Source organism: Sparus aurata, chromosome 4 (assembly GCF_900880675.1).
Source record: "Sparus aurata chromosome 4, fSpaAur1.1, whole genome shotgun sequence".
NCBI classification, from domain to species: domain Eukaryota; kingdom Metazoa; phylum Chordata; class Actinopteri; order Spariformes; family Sparidae; genus Sparus; species Sparus aurata.
Genome location: NC_044190.1, coordinates 27,650,583 through 27,676,519, shown reverse-complemented (window position 1 = coordinate 27,676,519; position 25,937 = coordinate 27,650,583). Strand labels below are relative to the sequence as shown.

At 39.6% G+C, this 25,937-nt stretch overlaps 2 protein-coding genes across 3 annotated transcripts in view; one reads left to right on the top strand and one right to left on the bottom strand.

Annotated features, from left to right (window-relative positions):
* LOC115580577 (chromodomain Y-like protein 2) overlaps nucleotides 1-21,411 on the top strand; it is a 34,446-nt gene extending 13,035 nt beyond the window's left edge. Inside the window, exons 2-7 of the mRNA XM_030415088.1 lie at nucleotides 2,429-3,029; nucleotides 8,077-8,294; nucleotides 16,368-16,540; nucleotides 16,630-16,840; nucleotides 17,601-17,744; nucleotides 17,851-21,411. Coding sequence (XP_030270948.1) covers nucleotides 2,429-3,029; nucleotides 8,077-8,294; nucleotides 16,368-16,540; nucleotides 16,630-16,840; nucleotides 17,601-17,744; nucleotides 17,851-18,009 — 1,506 coding nt within the window. The 3' untranslated portion in view covers nucleotides 18,010-21,411. The remainder of the gene's footprint in view (nucleotides 1-2,428; nucleotides 3,030-8,076; nucleotides 8,295-16,367; nucleotides 16,541-16,629; nucleotides 16,841-17,600; nucleotides 17,745-17,850) is intronic.
* A 963-nt stretch (nucleotides 21,412-22,374) lies between these two features.
* cmc2 (C-x(9)-C motif containing 2) lies at nucleotides 22,375-24,752 on the bottom strand. Of its 2 annotated transcripts, XM_030415089.1 has the most exons (5): nucleotides 24,450-24,752; nucleotides 24,130-24,204; nucleotides 23,745-23,815; nucleotides 23,581-23,652; nucleotides 22,375-23,469 (listed from the first exon to the last, which is right to left on the bottom strand). In XM_030415089.1, exons 2-5 carry the CDS (start codon nucleotides 24,164-24,166, stop codon nucleotides 23,386-23,388), a joined length of 264 nt encoding a protein of 87 aa, XP_030270949.1. In that variant the 5' UTR covers nucleotides 24,167-24,204; nucleotides 24,450-24,752; the 3' UTR covers nucleotides 22,375-23,385. The 2 variants fall into 2 exon arrangements, with proteins under 2 accessions (XP_030270949.1, XP_030270950.1); XM_030415090.1 differs by lacking the exon at nucleotides 24,130-24,204 and having other exon boundaries at nucleotides 23,745-23,861.
* Nucleotides 24,753-25,937: the final 1,185 nt, after the last annotated feature.

The following is a 25,937-nucleotide window of genomic DNA, read 5'->3' as shown; positions in this document are numbered from 1 at the left end:
CCCTCCCCCTTGCTGTTATCATTAGGAAGGTTTCAGTCATATTTTGATGCCTCTGAATGGCCAGAGGCATTATGTTTTGGGTTGTCGGTCCAGTTGTCCCATTCTTGTAAAATGTGGAATCTCAGGGACACCCTGAGGGAATGTCACAAACACCAACTGTGAATCAATGATGGACCGATTTTGGTGATCCAAATTCAAGGTCACTGTGACCTCAGATACAGTATATATCTCTGGAATCCCTCGAGAGAATTTCCTTAAATTTGGACTCAAGGATCAGCTATCACAATATAGCGTATGGTAAAGACGAATGAAAACCAACTATTTGAATGGTATAAACTGTCCTTGAAGTTTTTCTGCCAATGTACTCGTTTTTTTTTTTTTTAAAAGAGATGTCACCAGAGCAGCTTACAGCCCAGACGATTCAGCTTGAGTCCTAGCAGCACCTCCTGAATTGCAAATCAAGTTGAATGCAATCAAATTGAATTGCAAAGTGATTCACACTCTTATTATTTGAGTGATTAGTCACATTGTGTGAAAATGGTAGGCGACACTATCAGTTATTCTTTTTGGGCAAATGATGGAATATTTTAGCTGCTCTATCATATTTTTGTTATGTTGCAGCCTAATGCTAAAATCATTTAAGTTAATTCTCCCCTCATCAATCTGCACTAAATACACCATAATGACAAATCAGAGCCAGAATATTAGACATTTTTACAAGTTAATTCAAAACGAAATACTGAAATTACATTGACATACGTATTTAGACCCTTTGCTATGACACTCGAAATTTAGCTCAGAAATGTTCTTTTTCTCTTGATCAGCTTTAGGCTGTTTCACCACCTTGACCTTCCACCTGTGGTTTATTCAGTTGATCGGACATGATTTTGAAAGGCACACACCTGTCTACATAAGTGCTGTGTTGTGTTGAGGCACAAATCTGAGGAAGGCTACAAAAACATTTTCTGCTGCATGGTGGTGGCAGCATCATGCTTTGGGGGTGTTTATCAGTGGCAGGTACTGGGTGACTGGTCAGGGTTGAGGGAAAACTGAATGGAGCAAAGTACAGACATGTCCTTATTGAAAACCTGGTCAAGAGTGCTGAGGACCTCAGACTGGGCCGATGGTTCACCTTCCAACGGGACAGTGACCCTAAGCACACAGCCAAGACAAGGCAAGAGTGGCTTAGGGACAACGCTGGGAATGTCCTTGAGTGGCTCAGCCAGAGCCCTGAACCCAATCAAACATCTCTGGAGAAACCTGAAAATGTCTGTTGACCGATGGTCCCCATCTAACCTAACAGAGCTTGAGGGGATCTGCAGAGAAGAATGGCAGAAAATGCCCTTGTCTCGTCATACCCAAGAAGACTCAATGCTGAAATCGCTACCAAAGGTGCTTCAACCAAGTGCTCAGTAAATGGTCTGAATACTTATGTCAATGTGATATTTCAGTTTTTCCTTTTTTAAAAAACATGCAAGGGGATTACGCAAGATTGATGAGGAGAACATTTTATTGAAATGATTTTAGCATAAGGCTGCAACACAAACAAAATGTGAAAGAGGTGAAGGGGTCTCATTACTTTCTGAATGCACTGAATAACCTATCATTTTCACTAAATATGATGGCAGATGAGAAAGACAGACACAATATAGAGTATGACAACACTTGTACTATAATGGCTTTTTTCTTCCATTGAACTGGAGACTACAGGTTCATTGTCTCCTGTCATTTCTTATTTCATTCCTTAGTACTAGCTTTAGGATAGGACTGTGTAGGATAGTGTCACTTTTTACACTGGATTTATTCACGGAGCTTTTCTTAAGTGTCTTGTGTTGTGGCCTTGGCTGGCCTACTATAGCAGTGAAATGCACATGCTTTTATAGTATAGGTTTGACCTAGAAGCTGATGTTTAAGGCTTGTTCATGATAGCAGCCTGCAGCTCATCTCAGCTCCTCTCTGGACTCTTATCTGTCTTCTGCAGGGAATTAGCCCCTATCTTAAACTCGGCATATGTCACAAAATGTACCTTTTTTTAAGATTTGACACTCCCTGGCAACATCTCAAAACGTAAATCAACACTTATCATATATCATTTTATATATAAATAACTGAAAATGCATGCAAAAAAGGGCACTAGAAGGGCACCCTCATGGGCAGAAAGTCCATTCGAGTCAACTTTGTGGTTTTAATTCAGTATATCTCGTCATTATGGACCATATGTAATTATGAACTGCACTTGCTGCCGGACCCATAATGGAGCTATGTATGCATTAGACAATGCAGTACATCCACAAGGGGGCTGCACACTTTCATAGGGCTCAGCTTTCTTTGTTTTTGGAGTAAAGTCCTGCTAAATGTGTATTTTACATTGATTTTAATGATTCAAATACTTTCTAATTGCCTCTTTCCCTCTATGTGCTGCCTTCAGGTGGAGCGGATTGTGGACAAAAGGCGGAACAAGAAGGGTAAGTGGGAGTACCTAATAAGGTGGAAAGGTTATGGAAGTAAGGAGGACACATGGGAGCCAGAGCACCATCTACTGCACTGCGAGGAATTTATTGACCAGTTCAACAGCTTGACCCTGCACTCACATAAACGTCCCAAAGCTGCAAAAAGCCGCCAAGAGCCCCGCGTCACCAGCCACCCATCTGGTGCTGAAAACGCCAGAGCTCGGTCTGAGGCCAGAAAGAAGAAAAGGACTTGTGGTCCAGCTGTTGGCGTTAGAGTAGGAACTGTTCTAGGGATTGGAAGTGGAGGATCGGGTCATGCTCAGAAGCAAAGGAAGGTGGGTGTAGCGCCTGGGAAACACGCTTTAGGAATCAATAAAGCCATGACGTACAAGGCTCCTCCACCGGGGGACCCTCACTTTGTTCCTCCAGTGAGGGTTCCTCATAATGGACTCCAAAATGGAGATATGGAGCCTCTCGTGTACAGGACAACACCGAGGTCACATAGACTGCCTTTGGACAGGGTGGATGGAGAACTAGGAGACAAGGATACCACTGGACAGCAATTCATCACTGAACTAGGTAAGATGTTAAGAAATTGCTGATTTTCAGACAGATGTTGATATTGTAAGGTGATATTTAAAAAACTGATAACAATACAGAGAGCCATAGTGACACCTGAATTCCTGGGTTCTGGGCCAGAAAAATGTTTGTCTTAGAATATGCAAAGGAAACCAGTATACCAGTTGTTTTTTTTTTTTTTTTTTAAATAAATCAATTACAATAACAAACATTATTATAGGATGTCTGAAAACTGAGTGGGACATTTGAGGACAGTTATGAGATAAAGTTGTTCAGTGCTCTCTTCACTTAGTTTCAGTGGAACAAAATTGCACTTCAGTATGATCGACAGGTTGGTGCCGCCTGATGAATAATCTATGTACTGGTGACACTGTTTCCCCCTCAAATATATCTTTGGCCTGTCTGTGCTGCAATGTCTTGTTACATTTTGGCTGTCGTACTGATATATCCTATAAGCCAAATCAAGCTGATATCAGCCATGCAGATGCATTGGTTCCGTTCTAATGGCAAATGTACTGGGAGAGTGGACTTTTCTACAGGTTTATGAATAAAACAGGTGATATAATGTTCATAACTTACCAGGCAGCTACAAACTATATATACTGATTCATTGTACATTGCATACTATTATCTTGTATTAAAAATATTTTTTGTTAGGTTACAGTGATGATAATTATAAAATAAAATAATCCTTTGTTAGTCCAACAACAGGAAAATGTCTAATATTACAGCATCAAAGGGGGATAGCAAAAAATACAGAGCATCAATTAAGATAGAAATAAATAAGTTAAAAATATATAAAAAGTATAGATAAAAAACAGTATGTTGATCAAGGTTTTCAGTCATCCAGGTCATAGTAATTCTAAGTGCTATGTTGTAGGTAATTGGACTTGAAGATCATCCAAGAGGCTTCTTCAGATGTAATTAACTGGAAGGGAGTTGCAGGCTTTTAAACTCTGTGTGGGAGTGTCCTTGCAGAGCTTTTAAGGTCACGTGTGAACTCTGAGTTTCAGAGTCATTAGGGCCACTTGTTGTCAGTGCTGTATTGTAGGTGGGTGATAAGTAATGTGGAAGGCCACCTCCTCTGTTCAAAGACGGCCATTCCAGTTTGACATAGTTGGATTCTTTTACTTGTTTTTCAGACCATCTGTCTTCTCTGGCCAAGATGTGAACATTGTTGTCCTCAAATGAATGATTTTTGGTCAGTGGACAGCAGAAGTATCAGTGTCACTGAAGGAGCTCTCCAGTGTCCTGCATAGGGTGGGAGCTGTTCTCCATCAGGGATAATAGCTTAGCTATCGCCCTCCTTTCTTGCACCACCTGCACTGTGTCGAGGCGGCATCCTAAGACAGAGCTGGCCTTCTTGATCAGTTTGTCTAGTCTCTTCTTGTCAGCAGTGGTGATGCTGCTGCCCCAGGAAACCACTCCATTGAAAATGGCTGATGCTACAACAGAGTCAAAAAAGGTCCTCAGTAGTGCCCCCTGTACTCCAAAGGACCTGAGTCTCCTCAGCTGGTAGGGTCTCCTTTGACCTTTCCTGTAAAGTGCATTTGTGTTGTCTGTCCAGTCCAGTTTATTGTTCAGGTGAACACACAGGTACTTGTAAGAGTTCACTATCTCAGTGTTCATTCCCTGGACGTTTACTGGTGTAGACGAGCTCTTTGGTCTTCCCTGCATTAATCTGGAGGCGGTTCTGCTGGCACCGTTATACGACAGACTGCATTACTTCTAAAGATAAATACAGTATAGGCTCACTTTTACACCGCAGTGACTTCTGCTGACACACTACTTGTACTGTGGTTCTTTATTACAGCAGCAGCTGATAACACCTTTGAATTTCACTCGTGGGTCACAGTCCAGGGCTGCACCACGATAGTTAATCATTACATCAGTTTTGAAAAGGCGTCCTGGCTTTTGGATGAGAATATCTCGACCAGAATGGGGTTATTTTTGGGTTTTTTTTACCAAATATATAGATCAAAGGTAGAATTAGTATGAGTTTGACCATTCCTACTGTCCATAACACCTGTTAAAGGCATTTTTGTCCTCTGTTGCCTTTAGTATGCATTATATGTGCATATTCATGTGAATGTTATGTGGTTGTTGCGCTCTCTCCGTGTTTGTTGGTTTCACTTTGTGTTACTGCTCATCTCCCACATACTTCAGTCATGTTACCGAATGTATTTAACAGATGGTTACAGTTAGGCCACATCACAAATTCAAGGTCAGCAGACCACAATGTGAACTCACAAGCAGAACATTTCCATAAGAGTGCCATAGGTTATCGTCTGTTTTCACTCATTTCAAAGCACTGCAACTTCATTAGCGATTATAAGACCTCATCTGAGAGTGGCTCTAAGTGAGCACATTAGGTCCACCAACCTAACCAGTGTAGGAGTTATTATGGATCCTAATCTCCTAATCCTCAAAACACTACCCCGCTCACCTCACCTGGCACCCTCAGCTCTGCCCGTTAGCATGCTACTCTGGCAGCGGTGTATCTCTGACTGTGCACTGGTGACAAAATGAGCACACGAGGCCATACAAACCTGATGAAGGTCTCATATGGAAAGCATTGCAAGTAACTGTGTGCAGGATTTTGCTTGCAACTCTTGGTCCGTGCTTCCCTTACTGTGCGACTGGCTCATGAAACATATATGTGGAATGTTTTTCTGTTTTTTTGAAAAATAGAAGGATAAATAAAAGGAAACAGACCTACAATTTTCTACATATATTAAAAGTGACACATTCCCATCAGGTTCGTTTGTCACGGCGTTTTTGAGCATATGACCAAATTGAAACCAGGGATGGCATGAAAGAAAGTCTTCCAGTTAATTTTTGGAATGAGAAAAAGAGGCTGCAAATATCTCCATGACAATCAGCTTGGTAACGGTAACGCACCAGTCGCAAACAGCATGTGTTGATTGTCCAGAAATTTATAGCATCGTGTCATCAGCTCTCTGGGGCATTTTGAAGCAGTTTGACCATTAGTAAGCCCAATATAAGGAGGCAGGACTCTTTGTATGGTCTTCCTCTGTTGAATTGAATTGACACGGACTCATAATTTGAAAATCCGTGTTGATAAGATTTTGTATGGCCAAGTTAAACTGCAGATGATTCTATTTGTTGGAGGGATTGACCCCAATTTAACATGTTTTGTTGAGTCTGCATTTAAGAAATGATTTAATCTTATAAGTGATTTAACTACTTAATACCAATTTTCTTGTCTTCAGCCTAAATTACTAGTACCTAAATGTGTTGTTATAGTAGCCAGCACAATCAGCTTGCTGTATCTATAATAATGATAATAATAATATATTTAATTTGTAAAGCACTTTACAAATGACCACTATGACCACTGGCTGGTTCTTCTGCCTCACTGCATTATTAATCTTGAAATCACTCATGGTTAAAAGCACACACTGAGGATCTCATTGAGGGCTTTTCCACAGTCTCTACTGAGAGCAAAAGGGTTTTTTTGTTTTGTTTTGAAAGATCAGACCCATCTTTTGTAATGTTCAAACAATCACTATACTACTTGCTGTGGTGAGAAAAATGGTGCATTAGTACTCAGTTCCTGAGTAATGTCTGACCCATTGGTGCGTCGGTGTTTCCTGCCGCTGCATCACTAGATCAAAGATAAAGGACTCATGCATCGCTTAACTTGTGGTTTTTTCGTCTTTCATCCGTTCAGCTAATGAAAGTGCACTGCTGAGATTGTGTTACACGGTGTTCACGGAAACCTTTTTGTCAACGTAGGTGAATCAGTACAGTTTGTGGATTAATGTTAGTCCTCCAGAAATTGCAATGCCCCCATAAGTCAAGGTTTCTTCAAATGAATTGAAAAACCGCTGAAAATGATTGAAAGTATTGTTGACTACTTTCCCAGTGTGATGTGAAAATTCAGCTGTGTGTGTGGTTTTCGAGTCTTGGATATTAATGCAATCAGGAAAAGCTAAAATTCAGTGAATCCTGCGGTGACGGCTCAGATGTCATGCAGAGAAAAAACTGTCAGGGAGTGACGTGCTTGTAAGTGTCCACACAAAACCAAATGTCATGGAAAATAATTAAGAAATTCAGCATTTTTCTGAAGGACATTTATATGGACCACTTCTGTGCAAAGCCAACCTCATTTCACAATATTATCATTTAAAGAGTATCAGACTTAAAGGTAAAATCAGTAGGATTTGTCAAGGTTTGTAAATGCACCAGAAAGATTGTGGACTGTCGCATTCCCAGGATGTCAAACACTGGCATTTTGGATTGGAAGAGCTGCATGTATAATTGATAATCGATAATTCTCCTTTAATGCATTAAAACTAAAGCAAGCCTGTTTGAGAATGTAAGGAGTAGAAAGTGCAGCAACAAAGTATTTGTACCACTTCTAGAAAATGGTAACCAGGATCTAAAAAGGCACTCATGGAAAATAAAAGAGTTAGATTTGTTGAAGAGAAAATTCACTTTATTGAGGAACCTGTGCACCTCAGATAAACAGTACATGCAGAAAAACTTATACCATTGTATGGTAGGTAAGAAAGCTAGCTCACAATGTTGCAGAGCCAATGCTATGCCAAGGGGATGCGTTCAGTGACCAGATATGCAAACATATTGTATACCAAGTCAAGTCAAGCTGTAAATACATTAGTATCAAAAGCCAGTCTCCGAGGAAAACAAGTTACCCCGTCACAGAACGATCATAAAGTCTTCAGTTCAACTACATTATCTAAACCAGTGGTTTGGATAATAATTTCACTTGCTGAAGAGAAAATGAAGGTCAGTGTTTAAATGTTTTTCCCAGAATGTTCCCAGTGAACATCTCTTTTCAAGGCAATAGATCCTTCTTAATGATCTGTGGAATTCTTTTTTACGAGCAGTGTCGCTGCATCCCCAGATCTCAGCAATAAAACTGGTGTTAACAAAGTTTTTACTAATATTGTAGACACTGGCTCTGTCATGGAGGTGTTTTAATTATTTTACCAGTGGGTGTCTAATGTCTTCGATCTCAGAAGTCATATCGAACTGTTTTGTCATCCCCCCTCCGTGTCAGGCTCCCCGCTGGCCAACGGCAAAATGCATTTCCACAGCTCAGTAAAGCGGAAGCTGGCTGAGGAGAAAGGCTACGTGTTTGACAAGCGGCTCAGGTACAACGTGCGGCAGAATGAGAGCAACTGTCGATTCCGAGACATCGTGGTCAGGAAGGAGGAAGGCTTCACGCACGTCCTGCTGTCCAGCCAAACGACAGACAACAACGCTCTGACGCCAGAGGTGAGAATGAGAATGTACACACTGTTCCATACACTTATTTTCATTTGTGCATGTCCATTGTTCCCTCATGTTTCTCAGGTTTGTATCGATGTATCAAGACCATTTGATTATATACATTTTTGATTGTATCCCAGTTAAAATGGAGCTCTGTTTGGGGGCAAATAAATTAGAAAAGTTTCCTCATTAACTGCCGTAGAGAGGACCCAGAGCTGTGCAACAATTCCCGGGCTGCTCCAGGGGAGCTTTTCAGGAGACAATCTTAAGAAAACTGTGGTTTTATTTGACAGCTGCCACGTATTAATATGTTTAGCTACATGGATCTTACAAAGGGCATTGCTGAAAGATAACATCTATACTCTGCAAAAAAGTTTAGGAAGTAGCTCTCGGCTCTGTCCTAGGTACTGATGGAAAGTTTTCCTCAAAACTGCCTCCTGCCAGGCAAGGTCTCCACAAGTAGAACAATTAGGGGTACATTAATCCAGCGTTATGCCATCTGCAAAATGTCAGTTGGAGGAAGTAGTTAGGAAATTATGCAGCAAGTTCATAGAGGAGAGCATTGTGTAATTATTCTTCAAGAGAACCAGAGACCCCAGAGATGGCCAGATATCCAGTGATTTCCACCACATGCATTGTAGAGACAACACTGATGTCTCTGCGAGAGACTGCGTAGTTGAGGCTTTCCTGTTATGTCGAGGTCGTGTCAGATCTTGTGGTTCAAAACAGGCTGTTTAGCAGATGGCGTAGTGATCGTTAACATCAAGTTTTGATGATGTGAAGACACGAGAGCCCACTGATCAAATACTATTGTAATTATGTCTTAGTTATGGAAATGTTGTTTGTGTATCTTTACATTTATCATGATATGAGACTATACATCTTATCAGAATTTGGATATGTATTATGTTGGGATATGGCATACATGTTGTCTTGTCCTGGTTTTTAAAGGCTGTATTACAGTAAATGTATGTAATTCTCCTGATTCTTTACCCACTTACTCGTTATATCCACATTACTGTTGATTGTTTATCAAAAATCTCAATGTGTCAGTCTAAGTAATCCCTAAAATATAGATATCAAGGTTGATAAAAACAATCAATATTCATGGGCACACCAGGACTTTACCGACATTATTTCATTAACAAGGAGTGAACTGTACAGTTTCCATGTTGCTTTATCAGTTTCGTTCTGTGCTGAATTGCCAACACTGGTTTCTTTACATTCCTCTGTACAAATGCACATCAAAGAATCAGCAACAATTGGCAAAATGCAGACATGTTACAAAATATTATGAGATCCAAAAAACAGATAAAGAATATACAATTCCATAAAATATCATCAATGTACATCAGTATGAAGTGTATGCATTTCATCATAAATTACATATCAAACCAATTGAAATGCAGTTCACTCCCTAACAATTGACAGAATTTATACAATGTCATCAAATATGTACATAAATTGTTTAAAAAACAATGAAACATAATAAAGTATCTCAAAGTACCTCAAAGTATCTCAAATATTAGGGTACATAAATATCCTATTATTGTATAAAATACAATTTAGTAGGTAGAAAAATGTTGAAAAAAAATAGTAGAAAGAGGTTATTATACAAAATGCATGATATATTAGATATTAGATTAGAAAATTATCCTACTTGTTACAACAGCTCAAGATGCAACAAGTACACGAAAAAGAATCAGACAAATACGCATAAAGTTCAAGAGAATATAAATAGAAAAAAATAAAATATTTACAAAAAACAAGTGAGTTAAAAGTGATTGTGGGGATGAATGATCTGCAGTAGTGCTCCTTCGCACACCGTGGCTGTAAAAGTCTGCTGCTGACTGAATTGCTCAAGACGTCCACAGCCTGGTGCAGAGGGTGAGAGGTGCTGTCCATGACTGACGTCAGCTTGGCTAACGTCCTCCTCTCACCCACCACCTCTAGGAATCCAGCAACAGTCCAGGACAGAGCTGGCCCTCCGAACCAGTTGGGACTACTAATGGAGATCATACTGTAAATATACCTATTTGATGAGGGAGGAGAGGTCAAGGGTCTGTGCCAGGAGTGTTTCAGTGGCTCAATTTTTACCTACACACATCACTTGCACAGACAGTGTAGGTTAGACAAAACAAACATGGAATTAAGTCTGATGTCTCATTTTGTCCGTGTGGCTCCAAAGAGTTGATGTATCCAATACGCTTCTTTTTTAAGTAACTGATTTATGATGTTGCCACCTCAAGGGTTAGGACTGACTTTCTCAATCCGTGTGAATGGAAGCCGCAGAACTATGATTTATCTCCTTGTATTTTCTGCAATATAGACCTAAAGACATCACCATCACCAATGTTACAAAGGAAACCCAGAGAATAGAGGTGACTTTTACAGTTTTATTCAGACACTTTGATACAAAATCAGCTCTTAGAATGAAATGACAGCGTTTCGTGGTGACTTAAAAACCCAGATGATATCACTTGATGACTTTTAGACCAAAAAGTTTTAGTAAATGATCAATAAATTGCTGATTCACTAAACAACATCTTTGCTATTTTTAGGAGCTCTTCTGATTACATTTGATAATACACCAGCTGAGTCTTCTCTGCAGGCTTTTGGGGTGCATAATCTGTGTCAAGCTGTGTTTGCTGGCTTTTGACATGTTTTCTCTCAGTCTCCTCAGCAATTTGTTGATCACCTGCTAACTACATGTCATTCAAATTCACCACATAAAGTCAACATCTTTCTACATCTTGAATCAGGAGTTGCACTGTCATTCATACTGATCTGTCACAGTGATGGACAGGGATGTGCAGGTTTTATCAAAGCCTGTGATTTTGACATCAGATGTAACAAGATACATTGCGTATTTCGGAGCAGTCTTTGTTATGTGTAGACTTATGAACTGCTTTACACAAGCCATCCTCAATTAAAGTTGTGAAAAGCAGTTTAATAATGCTGGGACGTGTCTGTCGGCAGCACTGAATGCAGTTTTAATGGCTCTCTGATGCTGTAGCTTCCTGCACGGCGGTGATCCACTTGCGAAATTGGACTGCCTGCAGGAGAGTACCAGCCTGTGATTGGTTCAATCAACAACAAGCTGCTCCGCTTAAACTTCCCCCAGTCGTATTCGGTAACTGGCTTTCATGTCTCGGTAAAGCCTGTCCCCATCTGCACTTTGTGATGACTATTGTGACATTTTGTAACATTCTGTGTAATTTTGCAAGGATACGATGAATGAATGTTGTTTTCACATTTTTTTGTCAAAAATGAAATATGTTTTTGGGAACTATCCAGAAAAAATTTGATAAATAGTAAAAAGCTGCAGACCATGTGGCACTCAGGTCTACATTTGTAATTTAGACGTTTGCTGTCATACTAACTGAGGATATCATGAAGAAAATTATAGTTTATTAACGTTTTCAACCATTTTCACAATCTTGATCTGCTGTGAGATGTAACTTTGGACACATTTGAAATAGATGGACATAGAGTTTTGAATGTTTTTCTGTTTGTTTTTTTTGCTGATACCTGAGAAGTCTAGTAGAATAGTGTGTTTAGCAAGAGATAACGCCCATGTATCACAATCTTCCACCTCTGCCTCATAAATCAAAGCAAACAGGATTGTCTTCTCCTCGGGCTGTAGGATGCGTCTCAGATCTGCCACAGAGGGCGGTTCTGGCTTTGATACAGCCTCGTGTGCGCGGCAGCCTGCACTTCACAGGCACTGAAGTGGCCTAAACTGAACGTGCACGTTTGTGTGTGTGTGTACAAGTGTATGTACGTGTGTGTGTGTGTGTGTGTGTACTTTCATGTGTGACAGTAAGCCCGTAAGCTGTGGGCTTATCAAACAGCTCTGATAGCTCCTTCTCTGTCTCAGTCTTTTGAAGCTACAGGAACAAGAGAGTCTGCGGATGTGCCCACTGAATGGCTTTCACTGGGAAAATCATCCAAAATATCCCCGTGCAAATTTTTCATCCGAGCACTCAACGCTCGCTTTCAGTGAGAGAGCACCCCGAGTTGTTAACTGGTACTCTCTCTGTCACGTCTTTGGCCCGACACGCAGGAGCTCTCTGCATCTGTGTTCTGCTATTCAGGTATATTGGAACATCCCGCGTTTGTATCACCTTTACAAGCAGCACACCCACTACATAATCCAGAAATTATATTATGATATATGAGTAAACAAAGATGCGTTTGACTTTTTTCCTTCATGGGGACATGATCTGAATCCATTTGGCCGTTTGCCCAGATTTTGATCACTCTCATCAGGCATCTGTGGCGTATTTGTATGTAAATACTGTAGACATTATTGCTGCACACCTGCTTTTAATAAAGCTTCAATTAGGAGGGAGGAAAGTGTCATAATAGGCCTTTTCACTGGAGACAGTTTGACTTATCATTATAGGAAAAGCACAGGTGTGGCAACATTAACAATGGCGGTGTTCAGTCAGGTCAAGAGCATCCTCGTTGGGCTGTACATGTGATAAAAACGAATAAACAACATTAGAAAAACACACAAAAACAGTACTTGTTACCTATCAAATGTAGAATATAACAGTAATGAGAAACTTTTGCGATATATACAAAAGCGTACAGAAGTCAGACAGCACATACGAGAACACATACTGTATAACCTGTAACATCTGTAGGTAGTTTCTTAGCTACAGAACATGAATGAACAAGTCGACTCACAGAGTCCTCCTGGATAATGCTAATAAAAAAAGTACAAAGCATTATAAGAGGCTGTTTTTCTTTCTCTATACCATCATTCTATATAAGTCTGTTTCTTTCTTTCTAAATATAATCAATATACATAACACAGTATCCATTCCCTCAACATTCAAACTCATATACTCCAATCTCGTAACACATAATCTCAGTTCACATTTGCCGCTAATGCTACAAACAATGATAAGACCCAATTAGGAAACAAAAAAACGCGTGCGTCTGCATCATCATTTCCAACTATCTCATTTTCTGCCCATCTAGACGCAAACACTGAAAGCAGAGTTTCTGATTACTTTCACCCTGTTTTCCAAAAGCTCAGTCTTCGATGACTTTGAACAGCGTTGAAGTTCACAGCAAAAGGCCAAAACACAGAGAAAAGGTTTTGTTTTAAGAAATACCTGTGCGTGTGGTTGAGTGAGGTTGAAGGCTGATGTGAACAGTTGAAACTACGTACCAGGGCTGTAGATCTAGCATGTGCAAGCCATGGGACTGTGACAGCGTGTCAACATGCATAATATCAGGACTCTGAAATTGAAGCAGCTAAATAGAATTCAGCCTTCATTACTTTTATTCTTTACATCTGTGTTTTTTCTACCGTGACATGAGAAGATGACGTCTGCGGAGAAGGCCTGTTAGATTCTCAGAAAATTGACTTTTAGGATGTTGGTAGAGCACCGCGAGACAGCTGAACTGTGTCTGCAGCCCACGATATCTCCACGGCACGTACACCACTTTATATTAAACATCTCCCAATGCACTGCATTGTACTTTATAGATGCCCGGCACACCTGCGAAGATGCAAAATAACTCCCCGCAGCCTGTTCTGTTGAAAGCAGTGAATGAGGTGGCAGTAAAAAGGCTATTTCTGTTTGGAGAAATCAAAATCTGTCCTCCAGAATAACACAAAAAACAGACTCATAGGACATAAAACAATTGATCGATTGACTTACAAAAACCCCTTGAGGTAGCAAATTCAATTCGAGGGAGCTGATGCATGCTGTTACAAGTCTTATTGTCGTAGATTGCACCTTTTGTTTGTCGACAAATGTCCTCGAGGCCTCTGCTCGCGGCTCACGAATGTCACTTTGACTGCTCCATTCCTCCTCCCTGTTTCACGGACTGGAACCAGCATCTGGCCTCATGTCTGCCTCATCTATCTGCGCAGGATTTTGAATTCACCTTTTTTCAGAATCACGTCACTCACAGTCCACACACAGACACATTCACACAACGCCACATCCAGTTGAAACTGAGGACAGATTATGTGCTTGGTGAGACAGAGAATTAAGTTCACTTTGAGGGTGAATGGTTAATGTGGGTCAGGGGTGATAATCTGATTAAAAATTGTGCAGAGCGACTGCCGACAGTGATGTGCCATGGGGGTGTTTGGGTTTTCCAGACGACTTCTTATCAGTCCGGCTGTCTGACAAAAGGCCAAACCCTGTCTGTTGATGCCGAACGATGAACCACTGATATTAACTGAGAATTTAAACGTGTCTCTTTTCACACACACACTGCTACATCGGTCCCAATTGTTGAGGTAGCATACTACAGGTGTACTTAACTCAACGCTGACCACTGATTGATTTCTCATCATTTCTTTCAGTTACGTACTTTGAATTAATTAGGAGATAAACATATCTGAGACATTATGTTTCATCTAGAAGCCGTTGGTTTCACACTTCACAGGCAGGAGGAGAAGCTGCTGTCGACATAGAGTAAAGTCAGCTGCCGGTGTCAGGCAGGCCGCCCAGCAAGTTGTCACGTGGACATCTCACCTGCAGCCTGCCACTGCTCAGAAAGCGTTAACTAGCTAGGAAGAAAATCACACTGCAATATCTTTAGACTAAACCAACCAAACATTTACAGACATTTTTCTTTTGCTGTCTCTGGGAAGCGTGCAGTGACCAAAAAAGGGGCAGAATCACTCATTGTGTGACATGATAATGAGGTTAAAACTTGAGCTAACTGACATTTAGTCAACAGAAAACAGTTCTGGATCTTAAATAAAAAGCCATTGAGTATCATTTACAATTGAAATTATTAAATGCATTGTGCTTTCAATCAGTGCATCAATGCATTATGCTGAGGATCAAGAAATGATACAGATATCGTAACTTTTTTCGACATAAACTCTTTTATAATCCCTTCATGTTGTGTGATACTGCTTATCTAGTAGTGTCGACATATGACTGGAATTTCTAATTTTGATACATTTAAGAATATCAATTGCAAGGAAAAACTGACACAACATTTGTAGGTGTAAAATTCTAGATTTTGATGAAGATAAGAAAATGAATGAATATAAGAAAGCACGGCAGCATTTCAGTTAATTTTTCCTGTAAACTGAAGCTCTGAAGCTGTCTTAGATTCCTCAGGCCTGACAGCTCTGAGGGATTAGTTTAGCTTTCAGATTTACAGATGGCTGTTGGGCCAACAAACAAGACATGACACTTATCAACAACGGTTTACTGGGTCATCTTTAATACTTCTGTGATGCTGTCACAATTCTCTACAGAGGTCAACGTGCCACTCCTCCATGTGCTTGGCTATATTTGCTGTGTAAGCACCTTGTGTTAAATCCATGCTTGTATCCTTTGCCTTTCCTTGCTCATTTGCCTCCAAGACAAAGTATTGATAAAGAGAACTCCTGCTGTTTTTTGTTTTTTTTGTCAACCTAAGTCAGTTGCAGATGCGCTGCACTTATTATCTTCAAGCCGTTTCACATATTCTGAATTGATATGTTCATCTGTAAATCTATATTTTTGACAACACTGTTATCTTGTGCTCGTTTTGTTGGATTGTGGCTTCCATTTAAATGTGCTCGTCTATTTTAAGAAGATGGTTATTCGCTACATTTGTAGTGTGTTGATGTCATGGTAAAAAAGGATATATTGAAACAAGAATAAAACAACTGAAAGAAAGTCATACTTTTAGGTACAAGAGACCAAAGGTGCGTGTTATCATTTCTCCTTTAATATTTCTTCAACAATCTGTTTAGTATTTTTATTAAAAAGGCAAATAAAATCACTGGACCAGCTTAACTTGAACACCAGCACCTATAAAACTGGCTCCTGGAAACCTGTAGCCCATTGAAAATACATTGGTCACATGGTGTCTAGTTACACTAGATGAGTAACACCATTGTAAAGGCACATTTCCAGAAGCTGTCAGCATTGTAGGAATTTAAAATAGCGTTCTGGCATTGCCCGTGTCATTATTTCTTAGGCCTGTCTGTCTGCCAAAATTTTTTGAGCCATCCTCTAAAGACTGAATATGGATATCTTATCTTTTATGTGTCAGATGAGTGAAGAAAATTATACACTCTTCTCCCTTTCCCCTCTCCAGATTATGAAGGAAGTGTGTCGAGCTCTGGGTAATGCAGCTGCTGATGACAGCAAATTATTATTGCTCAGCTCTGTGGGGACTGTCTTCTGCAGTGGCCTGGAGCCGTCGTACCTGATAGGGCGTCTGTCCACTGACCGCCGAAAAGAAAGCAGCCGGATTGCAGATGCCGTGCGGTAATGAGAAACCTGACCCCTATAAACACTGATTCACTTGTCGTTAGACTTGATAGAGTTGGTAGTGATTGTTCTGTGACCCCCTTTAGGGACTTTGTGTTGGCATTCATCCGCTTCAAGAAACCCATCGTGGTGGCAATAAACGGTCCCGCTTTGGGCTTAGGAGCCTCCATCCTGCCCCTGTGTGATGTGGTGTGGGCCAGTGAGAGGGCCTGGTTCCAAACTCCATGCGCAGCCCTTCACCTCACACCCTCCGGATGCTCCTCATATACCTTCCCCCAGATCCTCGGCGTAGCTCTGGTAAGTCGCAGGATTTTGGCTGATTGCACTTGACCTAATTTTTGCACTGTTCTGTTCCTTTTTGCACTGTTGCTGTCGGAGTCATTTAAATCAAGTTGAAATTTCCAACTTCCGACCTTCGAGTCTTCCTGATGCATGACGGCAAAAGTGATACAAAAAATATGGCTGATTGTAACAAAAGGATGTCTCTTTGGCAGGTGTATACATGACTGAACCCTTAAAAAGTATGGAGGACTGAAACTGCCAAAAATTTAAATAAATAAATGACTCAATAAATAAATTAACATGCCATTAAATAAACCAATAAATAAATTAACATGCCATTAAATACACCAAAAAATAATATTGAAAATTAATGTATTTAATCTTGACTCATGAGGGATGCAAAAGGAAAATACATAAATAAATGAGTTTGGGGAAATAACTTGGAAACATATCTAAATATTTCATTCACTAGCCTAATATTCATATTGTTGTCTACAAATGCATCCTACCTCCTTCCCATGGGTGCTGCCATTGTTGTGTTTTGTTGTTGTGCTATCTCATCAAGTCGGGGTAGATAGATTTGCTCCGGGTTTACAAGATGGAATTCCAACTTCGAGTAGTGTTCCATTTAAATGTTTCTAATAGGAGGTCAGAAGTTCCTGGTGGTCTTGAACTCAGCACCACCTGTTAACCCCGCGTTTACCTTAAGTGGATTGCATTACATCTTGAAAACACTTTGTAATCCCCTCCGCATACTTTCTGTCCCCGATGGCAGGCCAATGAGATGCTGTTCTGTGGAAGAAAGCTCACAGCACAAGAGGCGTGCAGTCGAGGTCTGGTGTCGCAGGTCTTCTGGCCGACCACATTTAATCAGGAAGTGATGCTGCGCGTGAAGGAAATGGCGTCGTGCAATGCAGTGGTAGGTCCTGATCCAGACAACCCAGCGGGCAGAGTGTTCTCGTTGATTATAACCAAATGACCCTCTCTCTTCTTCCTCTGTGTGTGTGTGTTTGTTTAAAAAAAAGGTTTTAGAAGAATCCAAATGCCTGGTGAGGAGTATCCTCATGTCAGTCCTGGAGGAGGTCAATGAGAAAGAGTGCCAGATGCTGAAGCAGCTTTGGTGTTCAACCAAAGGACTCGAGGCGCTCTTCAGCTACCTGCACAACAAGTCGTATGAGAAGTGATCGAAGGGTTATCCACAACGGGACATCCGAACTGAAGGAAAAGTTGCTTTGCTTCCATCCATCAGCGGAGGGGATTCGCAGGAGTTCTATTTGCTCGAATGTCTACAGTTCCTTCATGATCTTTTTTTGTGAAGCAGCTTTTTTTTTTTTTTTTCATTTTTTTTTTTTTACTGGACCCATAACTGTCCAGATGATTGTTCTGTAGGAGTCAAAGCGCAAAGGGCCAAATGTGCATTGCTTAAATCAACACTGAAGGAGGTTTCTTCAGGGAGGTACAGGGAGCGTTTCTGTGCATACGCAAGATTTATTTGTTTAAATCATCAGGATGTATGAAATCAATGTCTGTCTGATAGCACATATAAAATTGACAATAATATATATTCATTTATATTTATTTCAGGTGTGTTAAAGAGTTGCTGATTATATTGTAAGATGCTTTGATTTCTTTCTCATTGTGTTGAGTTGAAGTGTAAACCAAAGTTTGCATGAGGATCTGGTTTGTTGCTCCTTACATGCACATTCCTTCCTCTCTGCATGAACAGAAGAAAAAATGGCCACAAACGCTCATACGGGCTCGTACATGTCAGTGGATAAGATTCAGTGTCATCTTATGGGTAACCGTAAAAAGATAATAAGATAATGAAACACTTGGGCGAATTCAAAGAGAATTTATGTCATTTTTTCACCATGCGACTAATTTTTCATACTGTAAAAGTCTTTATTACACAGGGTAGACATCCTGCTTTCTAATAGCTTTGTCATCGTTACCATAATCACCAAAAATTTACTTCAGTTAGCTGGAATTGAGAGTGATGCTCATGTGCTAATGAGAAGTTCAAATAGATGAAACGGCACCCTCGTACTGTCAGCATCCATCTGTCACGCGCGACAAAACAAATACGGAAAGAGTTTAATTTAACTGTTATCATAATCACAAATGTCATTAAGATCAGGATTTTTCTTTCAAGTTTTTTATTTTTATTTTTTTCAATGGAGAACACTGGAGTATACAAATGTGTCTGTTCTAAATCAAATGACATTTTGTCTTGAGCACAAAATGGCTTCAGATGATTAAATGAATCGGGGGCACATATCACACGGAAGGATTAGCAATGGATTGTGTCCTACTTCGTTTGAGATAAGTAGCCTTGACATACAGTACTGCGGTGACTTATATGTAAAACATGAGTTCCACACAGTTATTGTGTGAAATGTGTGATTGTTATTTTTTTTCAGATGATCATTCTGATATTACCTGACAGTTGTTTTTCTTAGTTGTGTATATTTTGGAGCACTCAAAAAGTACTCACATTGTGACTTACACTAATTGTCAGTGATCAATATCGTGAAAAATGCAGTTTTCAGTCGTGTAGCTGGAGTCGACTTTCGTCCGTATCTGCATGTGTGGATTTATGAGTTCAAGAAAATTTTTATATATTGCGATGTGTATCATATTTAGGGATCTATTTTGTTTTACCAAAAAAGAAAAAAAAACCGAAATGTAGGTCTGTGAAAATTGTTTTGTAAAACTGAAGATATTTGTCTTTTTTTTTTTGCAGTGGTACACATGCAGTACAGAATAATATATAGACATATGTCGACTGTTTTGTGTGACTAATTGCATGTAACATACTGTACATATAAATGTGTTGCCTGTCTGAGTACCTTGTATTGCAGGGTATGTTTTTGTACCAACATTGTAAGTATTGTTAGAAAATGGTGAAGTTTATTTTTGTATTTATTTGAGATAACTGTTTGGATGTGCAGTGCCATGTGGTCTCCTTTCACTCCAGAAGCACCCTGACTCTCCAAAATCACCTTTTCTAAAGTATCCCAGAAAAAAATAAAAGTGGGTCAGGAAGGCAGATCATTTATTACATATATGATTTAAAAACCAAAAAGGTGTAAACACTATTTTGACTTGAATGTTCACCTTTTTCGCTTGACATTATCAGAAGTATTTTGTTGTAAATTATCAAACGCATGTCAGATGGTTTAATATATAAATATTGTGTTTAACTGAGCTTTACGAGGATGTGCAGGCGATCGATAAAATTGACCCTAATTTTATCTCCGATTTGTCCATTTCAAGCATATATAAGACTCTTGTTCATGCTCCAATATGATTTCTTAGTCTAAAGATGTTTTTTCCTGCCATTGCAGATCGATGACGATGAGGGTATAACAGAGGGTTTGATGAACCATCGTTTCGCTAAAGTTAACAAAAAACAACAACTTAAGGGAGCACTGTGTAGTTTTGGAGAAGAAATTCAAACTCAGAATTTTAATATTTACAATGTTATTGAGGTAATAATACAAACATAGAAATATAGATTATTGCTATGACTGACTAAAGAAGCTGTTCTCAGTGAAAAAAATCAGTCCCCAGAACACTGTTTTATGCTAGAAAGGCAGCCGGGTCTGCCGCACAGAGACAGTATGACACTCTGTTGTCCTATTAGATCTGTTTGTTTATTCGGTCAGGAAAACAAAGAGAGTTTGTTTATTTAGTTTGTTTTCGGCATTAAATGAAAAAAGATCAGTCAATAAACTTCTTTCTCTCCTGATTAGAGTTTCCTCCCCAAAACTACATACTGCACCTTTAAAGTGAAAAATGTAATCGTAGTTGCATCATGGTGCATTTAAATGTATCCCTTTGTCCCAATGTGTCAAATAAATAATAGACAGCTCATAAATCTAAATTGTTAAGTTTTCATTGACATTTTGGCAGGTTTGTGACCCAAAAAACTCCTTTACCTTAAATAATCAAAAGTTTTTTTGTGATTTATTTTCATTTTTTACAAAAGGGTTCCCCACATTAACTTCTTTTCCCCATCTGTTGTCGAAGTTCATATTTCCACTTCTTGCTCGGCTAAGGGATCCCAAGAAGAGGCTAGAAGGAACTGCGTGATACACAAACCATCACATCCACTGAGCGTTAATCAAACTGACCTTTCAAGACGGGGGTCTTTATGTATTTATTCATTTATTTATTTCAATTTGTAAAATATGTCTTATTCGTTTCAGTGCGTCACCTGACATAGAAAATGCCTTTCTTTACTTTAAACTATTGGTTTCTCTTTTAGGCATATTATCCAAATCCAGACTTTGTGTTTGAATTGTGCTTGATAATAACATTTAGAGTAAATCGGTTAGAACTAAACAAAAAAACCTCATATTTGGTCCATCATTTATCATGAGTGACTCTGCTTCTGACTGTTTTATACTGTCCTTTATAATCAAAGCATCATGCACAATACCATGTAAGTGTATTTCATCATTCATGAATATTCCTCCCCACATTGTTTCAAAGCACACCTTGGGGTGCCTTAAATATCAGAGATTGATCCGTAAGTTGTGATGGGTAGAGTTGCTTCAAATAAAGAAACAGTACTTTCCCAACGTGTCTTTTGTTTGGACATTCCTCAAACTACTAACCAGGCTTTTATAGATATATTTCCATTCAGGCAGCCCCACCTTACCAAAAGCTCTTTGTCCCTTAACACAGCCATTGTCTTTCAACTCGGACTCAGGTACTTGGCATTTCCTGGAGAGGTTGTGAGGAAATGAGAGTCCTCCTTATTGATACCACAGGCCTGCTACAACCAATGTATGCGGCGACTCACAACTGGTTCTGAGCCCTCATCTCATAGTGTTCACTCAGCAAGTAGAGACGGCTCAGGTGTCGTCCCATGACCTAAATGTGAACCATCAGTCATGTAACCACAAGGTCGTCGGCCAAAGAAAGATCAAGAAGGCAAAACCACATCCAACACCGGAGACCATCCTCAGACAAAGACCAGTTGCCAATATGTGACTAAAGGTTCCCTTTTAGGTCACGTGTTGACGCTTTTACCGGCTGAAGGAAGAGCATGTGCGACAGTTGAAAGCTCAAAACCATTCATAACTGGGTATTGGAGCTAAGATGTTCTTTACATCTTCTTTTGCAGGTGTCACCTGATTAATTTGAGACTTTTTTTAACGGGGCACCATGCAAAAATGTTTTATCAATTTACACGTATTCACTATTTTACTAGCCACACATGAGTAGACTGTATCATGACGGGAAAATAAGACCTTCCACATCTCCCTTGGTTGCATATAAAACCCTGGGGATGATTTGTGTTAGTTGTTTAATGCTGCTCCACTGTGGATTTCTTTATGAAGGACTCATGTTTCTTGAGCGCCTCATCTCAGTGCCTCTTCCCACTCTGCTAACAGAATTAGCGGTACCTAAGGTTCATTTTGAGTCTGTTCTCCACAGAGGCACTTCAAAACCTTTTTAATACTAAATAGAACTGCAATTAAATACCTGTTGAAATGTCATACGAGCAAAAGTATGAATGAAATCCAGTTCAGACCATGCGGCCTACAATTATTTACTTGTATACTCAATGTTCAGTTAAGACTTGCTCATTATTTAAAGACATGAACATTCTATCCATTTATGCAGTAGTGACAGTGCTTTTTATGCAAATTTTTTAGGATAAAAACCCTTTTTGTGCATAATCCACCGTCACAACAATCACACTTGTAGTTTACAAATGTACATCTCCAAGCAGCCCACAGTGGGACACATAAACACTTCAAAACTAACATAAGTGCCTTTGGCAGGTCAGAGAAAACAGGAAAACAAGACATTCGTAAATTTAATTTGAGACTTTTTAGTTACTTGTAGGGCCTCTTGACAAAACAAATTTCAATGATTGTAGGTCTTTTCAAGACGTGCAGATGTGTGTTTTACACTGCATCAAAGCAAGAATGGGTCCTTAAATAAACAGTCAGTTTAATTTTATTTGAAAGAAATCAAACACGTAACAAATCAATATGATTCCTCACTCAAACTTTCAAACGATAATGACTATGTTTATAAAGTATTGTATGTTCATGGGTGTACACATGGAGTAACACAGCCGCTGGTCATTCTGTTCAGGGTCTCCTCAGATAGAAATCGACTCCCCCTATTTTAATGAATAAATCAGGTACCAGAATATTCCAGAGGTGTCCTGCGGACTAAAATGATGATCTGATAAAAGGTTTCTGTCTGCTACCAGCTTCACTAATCTCTTTGATTGAGCTGTAGCTGCACTGCTAACATGGGGAAAATGAATGATGATCCCCCAACAGCAACCTTTAATCCAAAGTACTAGATGCTTCTCTCTTTGTGTTGACCTAAAATGTCCTGGTACTGCTCCAAGTTTGAGTCTGTGCAGGTGATAAAAAGGCCAAAGTGTGTCAGACATTAAAACCCTTCCTCTGTCTTGACATAAAACAGCAGCAGAGGCCAGTTACACAGTGTCAAGCAAAATTCAATGTCCCAATATCTGAATGCTTTTAACTCGCAGTTCCAGTGGCAACGCTGTGGTGAAATGTCCTTCACAGCTCCTCCTTTGGTCCTTCTTTCAGTCTGGTTTTCATCATTTTTGCATGCTGCTTACTGCGCTCACGTTTTTCCAGCCTCTGTTGAATGGTAAGGAAACAAAAAGCGATCAAAAACATATATCAAAGGTCAGTAAGCAGAGCTCTTTTAGTATCTTATCCACAAAGTCCGGAAAAAAATAACTGACAGACCTCTTTCTTCAAGCAATGACGCATGGCGCGGTCCATTTCGTTACACGTGCCGAAGAATTTCAAGACGTTGTGCTGAGAGGGAACACGACACAAGACTTAGATTGTTCGGATTTGTATGTTTTATTAAAAATGCAACAGTATGAAAAACTGAGAGAGGGTCGTACCTCTGCGTGGCACTTCTTCAGCTGACTTATCAGGTCATTACACTCATCTGTGTGGAGGTGCGGTGACAGGTCGGGGTGCATGCTGAGTTAAGGGCTTACTGTACCACTGCGACAGTACTGAAAAGCCACAAACAAGAGGAGCACTGATTGACAATTACGGTTGATTGTGACTATAAGAGAGTTTAATTAATGATTTGTGTATTAAGTCTATAAAATGTCTGGCTAGCAGTCCACAAGACAGACACAGGGTATCCTTGTGTCTAAGAATCTGAATCGGGTGTATTAATGTGAATTATAACTCTCTGATATAACTCTTATCAATTATTTAATTCTGACGAGATTGTTGTTGGTTACTGCTGAATGCCATGACTTTTCTAAAGGATACTACAGCCTCCCCACCCCTCTCCGTCCTGATCTGTCATTGTGATGATGGGAGTTTGTTTTTCCAGTGGAAACTTACCTGCAGACACAGAAAGAGAGAGGGAGAGTATACAACACTGTGACACATGTAATATCAGGGCTTTGTTAACTACCTGCAGTCAACCTTTATCTTCCAGAAACATGATAACAATACAGTCCTGACTAGCAGACTCAGGTTTTTAACACTGGTTTTGACATGAGATTGTTACAGAATAGCTGGGGTTGCTCAACAGATGCATAAACAGTGGTATATTAAAGGCTATTTGGTAACTGTGATATTCTTACCGGTGGAGAGGTTGTGTCATATAAGACGTTCTCCAGCAAACCTCGGTTAAGCTAGCTGCTAACTGCTAGGACTAAGCTTAAGTTAACTGTGTGTAACACGGCATAAATGCATGCAGCCTATACAGAAGTACTGAAGGTTCGTCTTCCTCCACGTCGAATTACGATGTCGGTTCCTGAAAATGTCTCTATGGTTCCGTCTTGCTTAATGGTCTTAGAATGACATAACCTACAAAAACAGCACAGACTTGGAGGACATGCTGCCTGCTACAACACTTTCGTAACGGTTTGACAGCAGAGAATCGAGTGACATCAGTCGACAGCCAATGGGAGCCCGCCTTCCTTTCCAATAAACCAATGACATGCGTTCTTCTCACAAAAAGGCGGGACTCCTGATCACGGAAGTTTACAGGAAATACGAGAGCTTCTATGTACCGTACTTCCGTCTTCGCTTATATTGTATTTATCGTGTGGTCAGATGTCCTTTTAGAAAGGTGGTTACAGTTGTTGCCACTAATGCTGTTGTGAGAACTGTCTAATTTTAGTTAAAGACTATGTAATGATGAATGTCAGTGATGGCCATTAATTACTGAGTTGCATGATTCTGCCAAATAATCTGTTTTTGCTTCTTCAAAGCATGGAGTCAACATTACTGTAGCCAAATCTTCCAACAGGTGTGGTCCCCCCCAGAAAAAAAGAAACCCCCAAACCTATGTTTCTTTTCATGCAATTACTTTTTAGCAAAAAAAATGATAATCAAAAAATGTGTTTCCTCAATTAGGATACAGTTCCAGCACAAAATAATGAATTGCATTACCTTAACATGCATGTCCTGGCTGAAGTTATGTGTTATAATTGGTACAGTGTTAAAAATAATAGGTGTCCCTTCAACAAATGATGGAATTTTTAATGGACTTTAGGTAAAGTTAGCAAGTAGAATATGCTCAGTCTATTGGCTGTTGACTATCTAATGCATGGAATGTCGGCTAGCAAGCTAACATTCTGACAGGGCTTTAACATAACATTGCAAGACAATGACTTTAATAAAATCATTTGATATTTATTTTACCTATATACAGCCGTTAAACTGTGGCCACTGTCCTGATGTGTCCCCACTTTCCCCACACATTACATATCATAATTACAGCCCGGCTCCAAAGCATTTCAGAGATGATGGCCCTGCACTGTTCCAGTCTATGGGCAAAGTGTCCAGCGTGTCATTAAGTTAATTAGCTTATGGTTTTTGGTATGGTATTTTTTTTGGTACATATTTATTATTTATTAACAACAACACACTGCCACACTTCTTATAATTGCACTCTTCACAGTGTAAAATATTACATATATACAATGTACATTAGTCTGTTTCTATTTCTTACCTTTTTATTATATTTCATATTTTATTTTTTACTATTACTATTGTTTATTGCAATATTACTGTCCTTTGGCTGCTGTGATGAAGACATTTCATGAACTACATTCCATGTTAAT

Excerpts from the sequence above, each read along its gene's own strand:
- cmc2 (XM_030415089.1), bottom strand. The coding sequence starts at position 24,166 with ATGACAGATCAGGACGGAGAGGGGTGGGGAGGCTGTA. Across the intron at positions 23,816-24,129 it reads AGAGGGGTGGGGAGGCTGTA|ACCTGTCACCGCACCTCCAC; the intron begins GTATCCTTTAGA and ends GCATGCACCCCG. Across the intron at positions 23,470-23,580 it reads GTCATTGCTTGAAGAAAGAG|AGGCTGGAAAAACGTGAGCG; the intron begins GTCTGTCAGTTA and ends ACCATTCAACAG.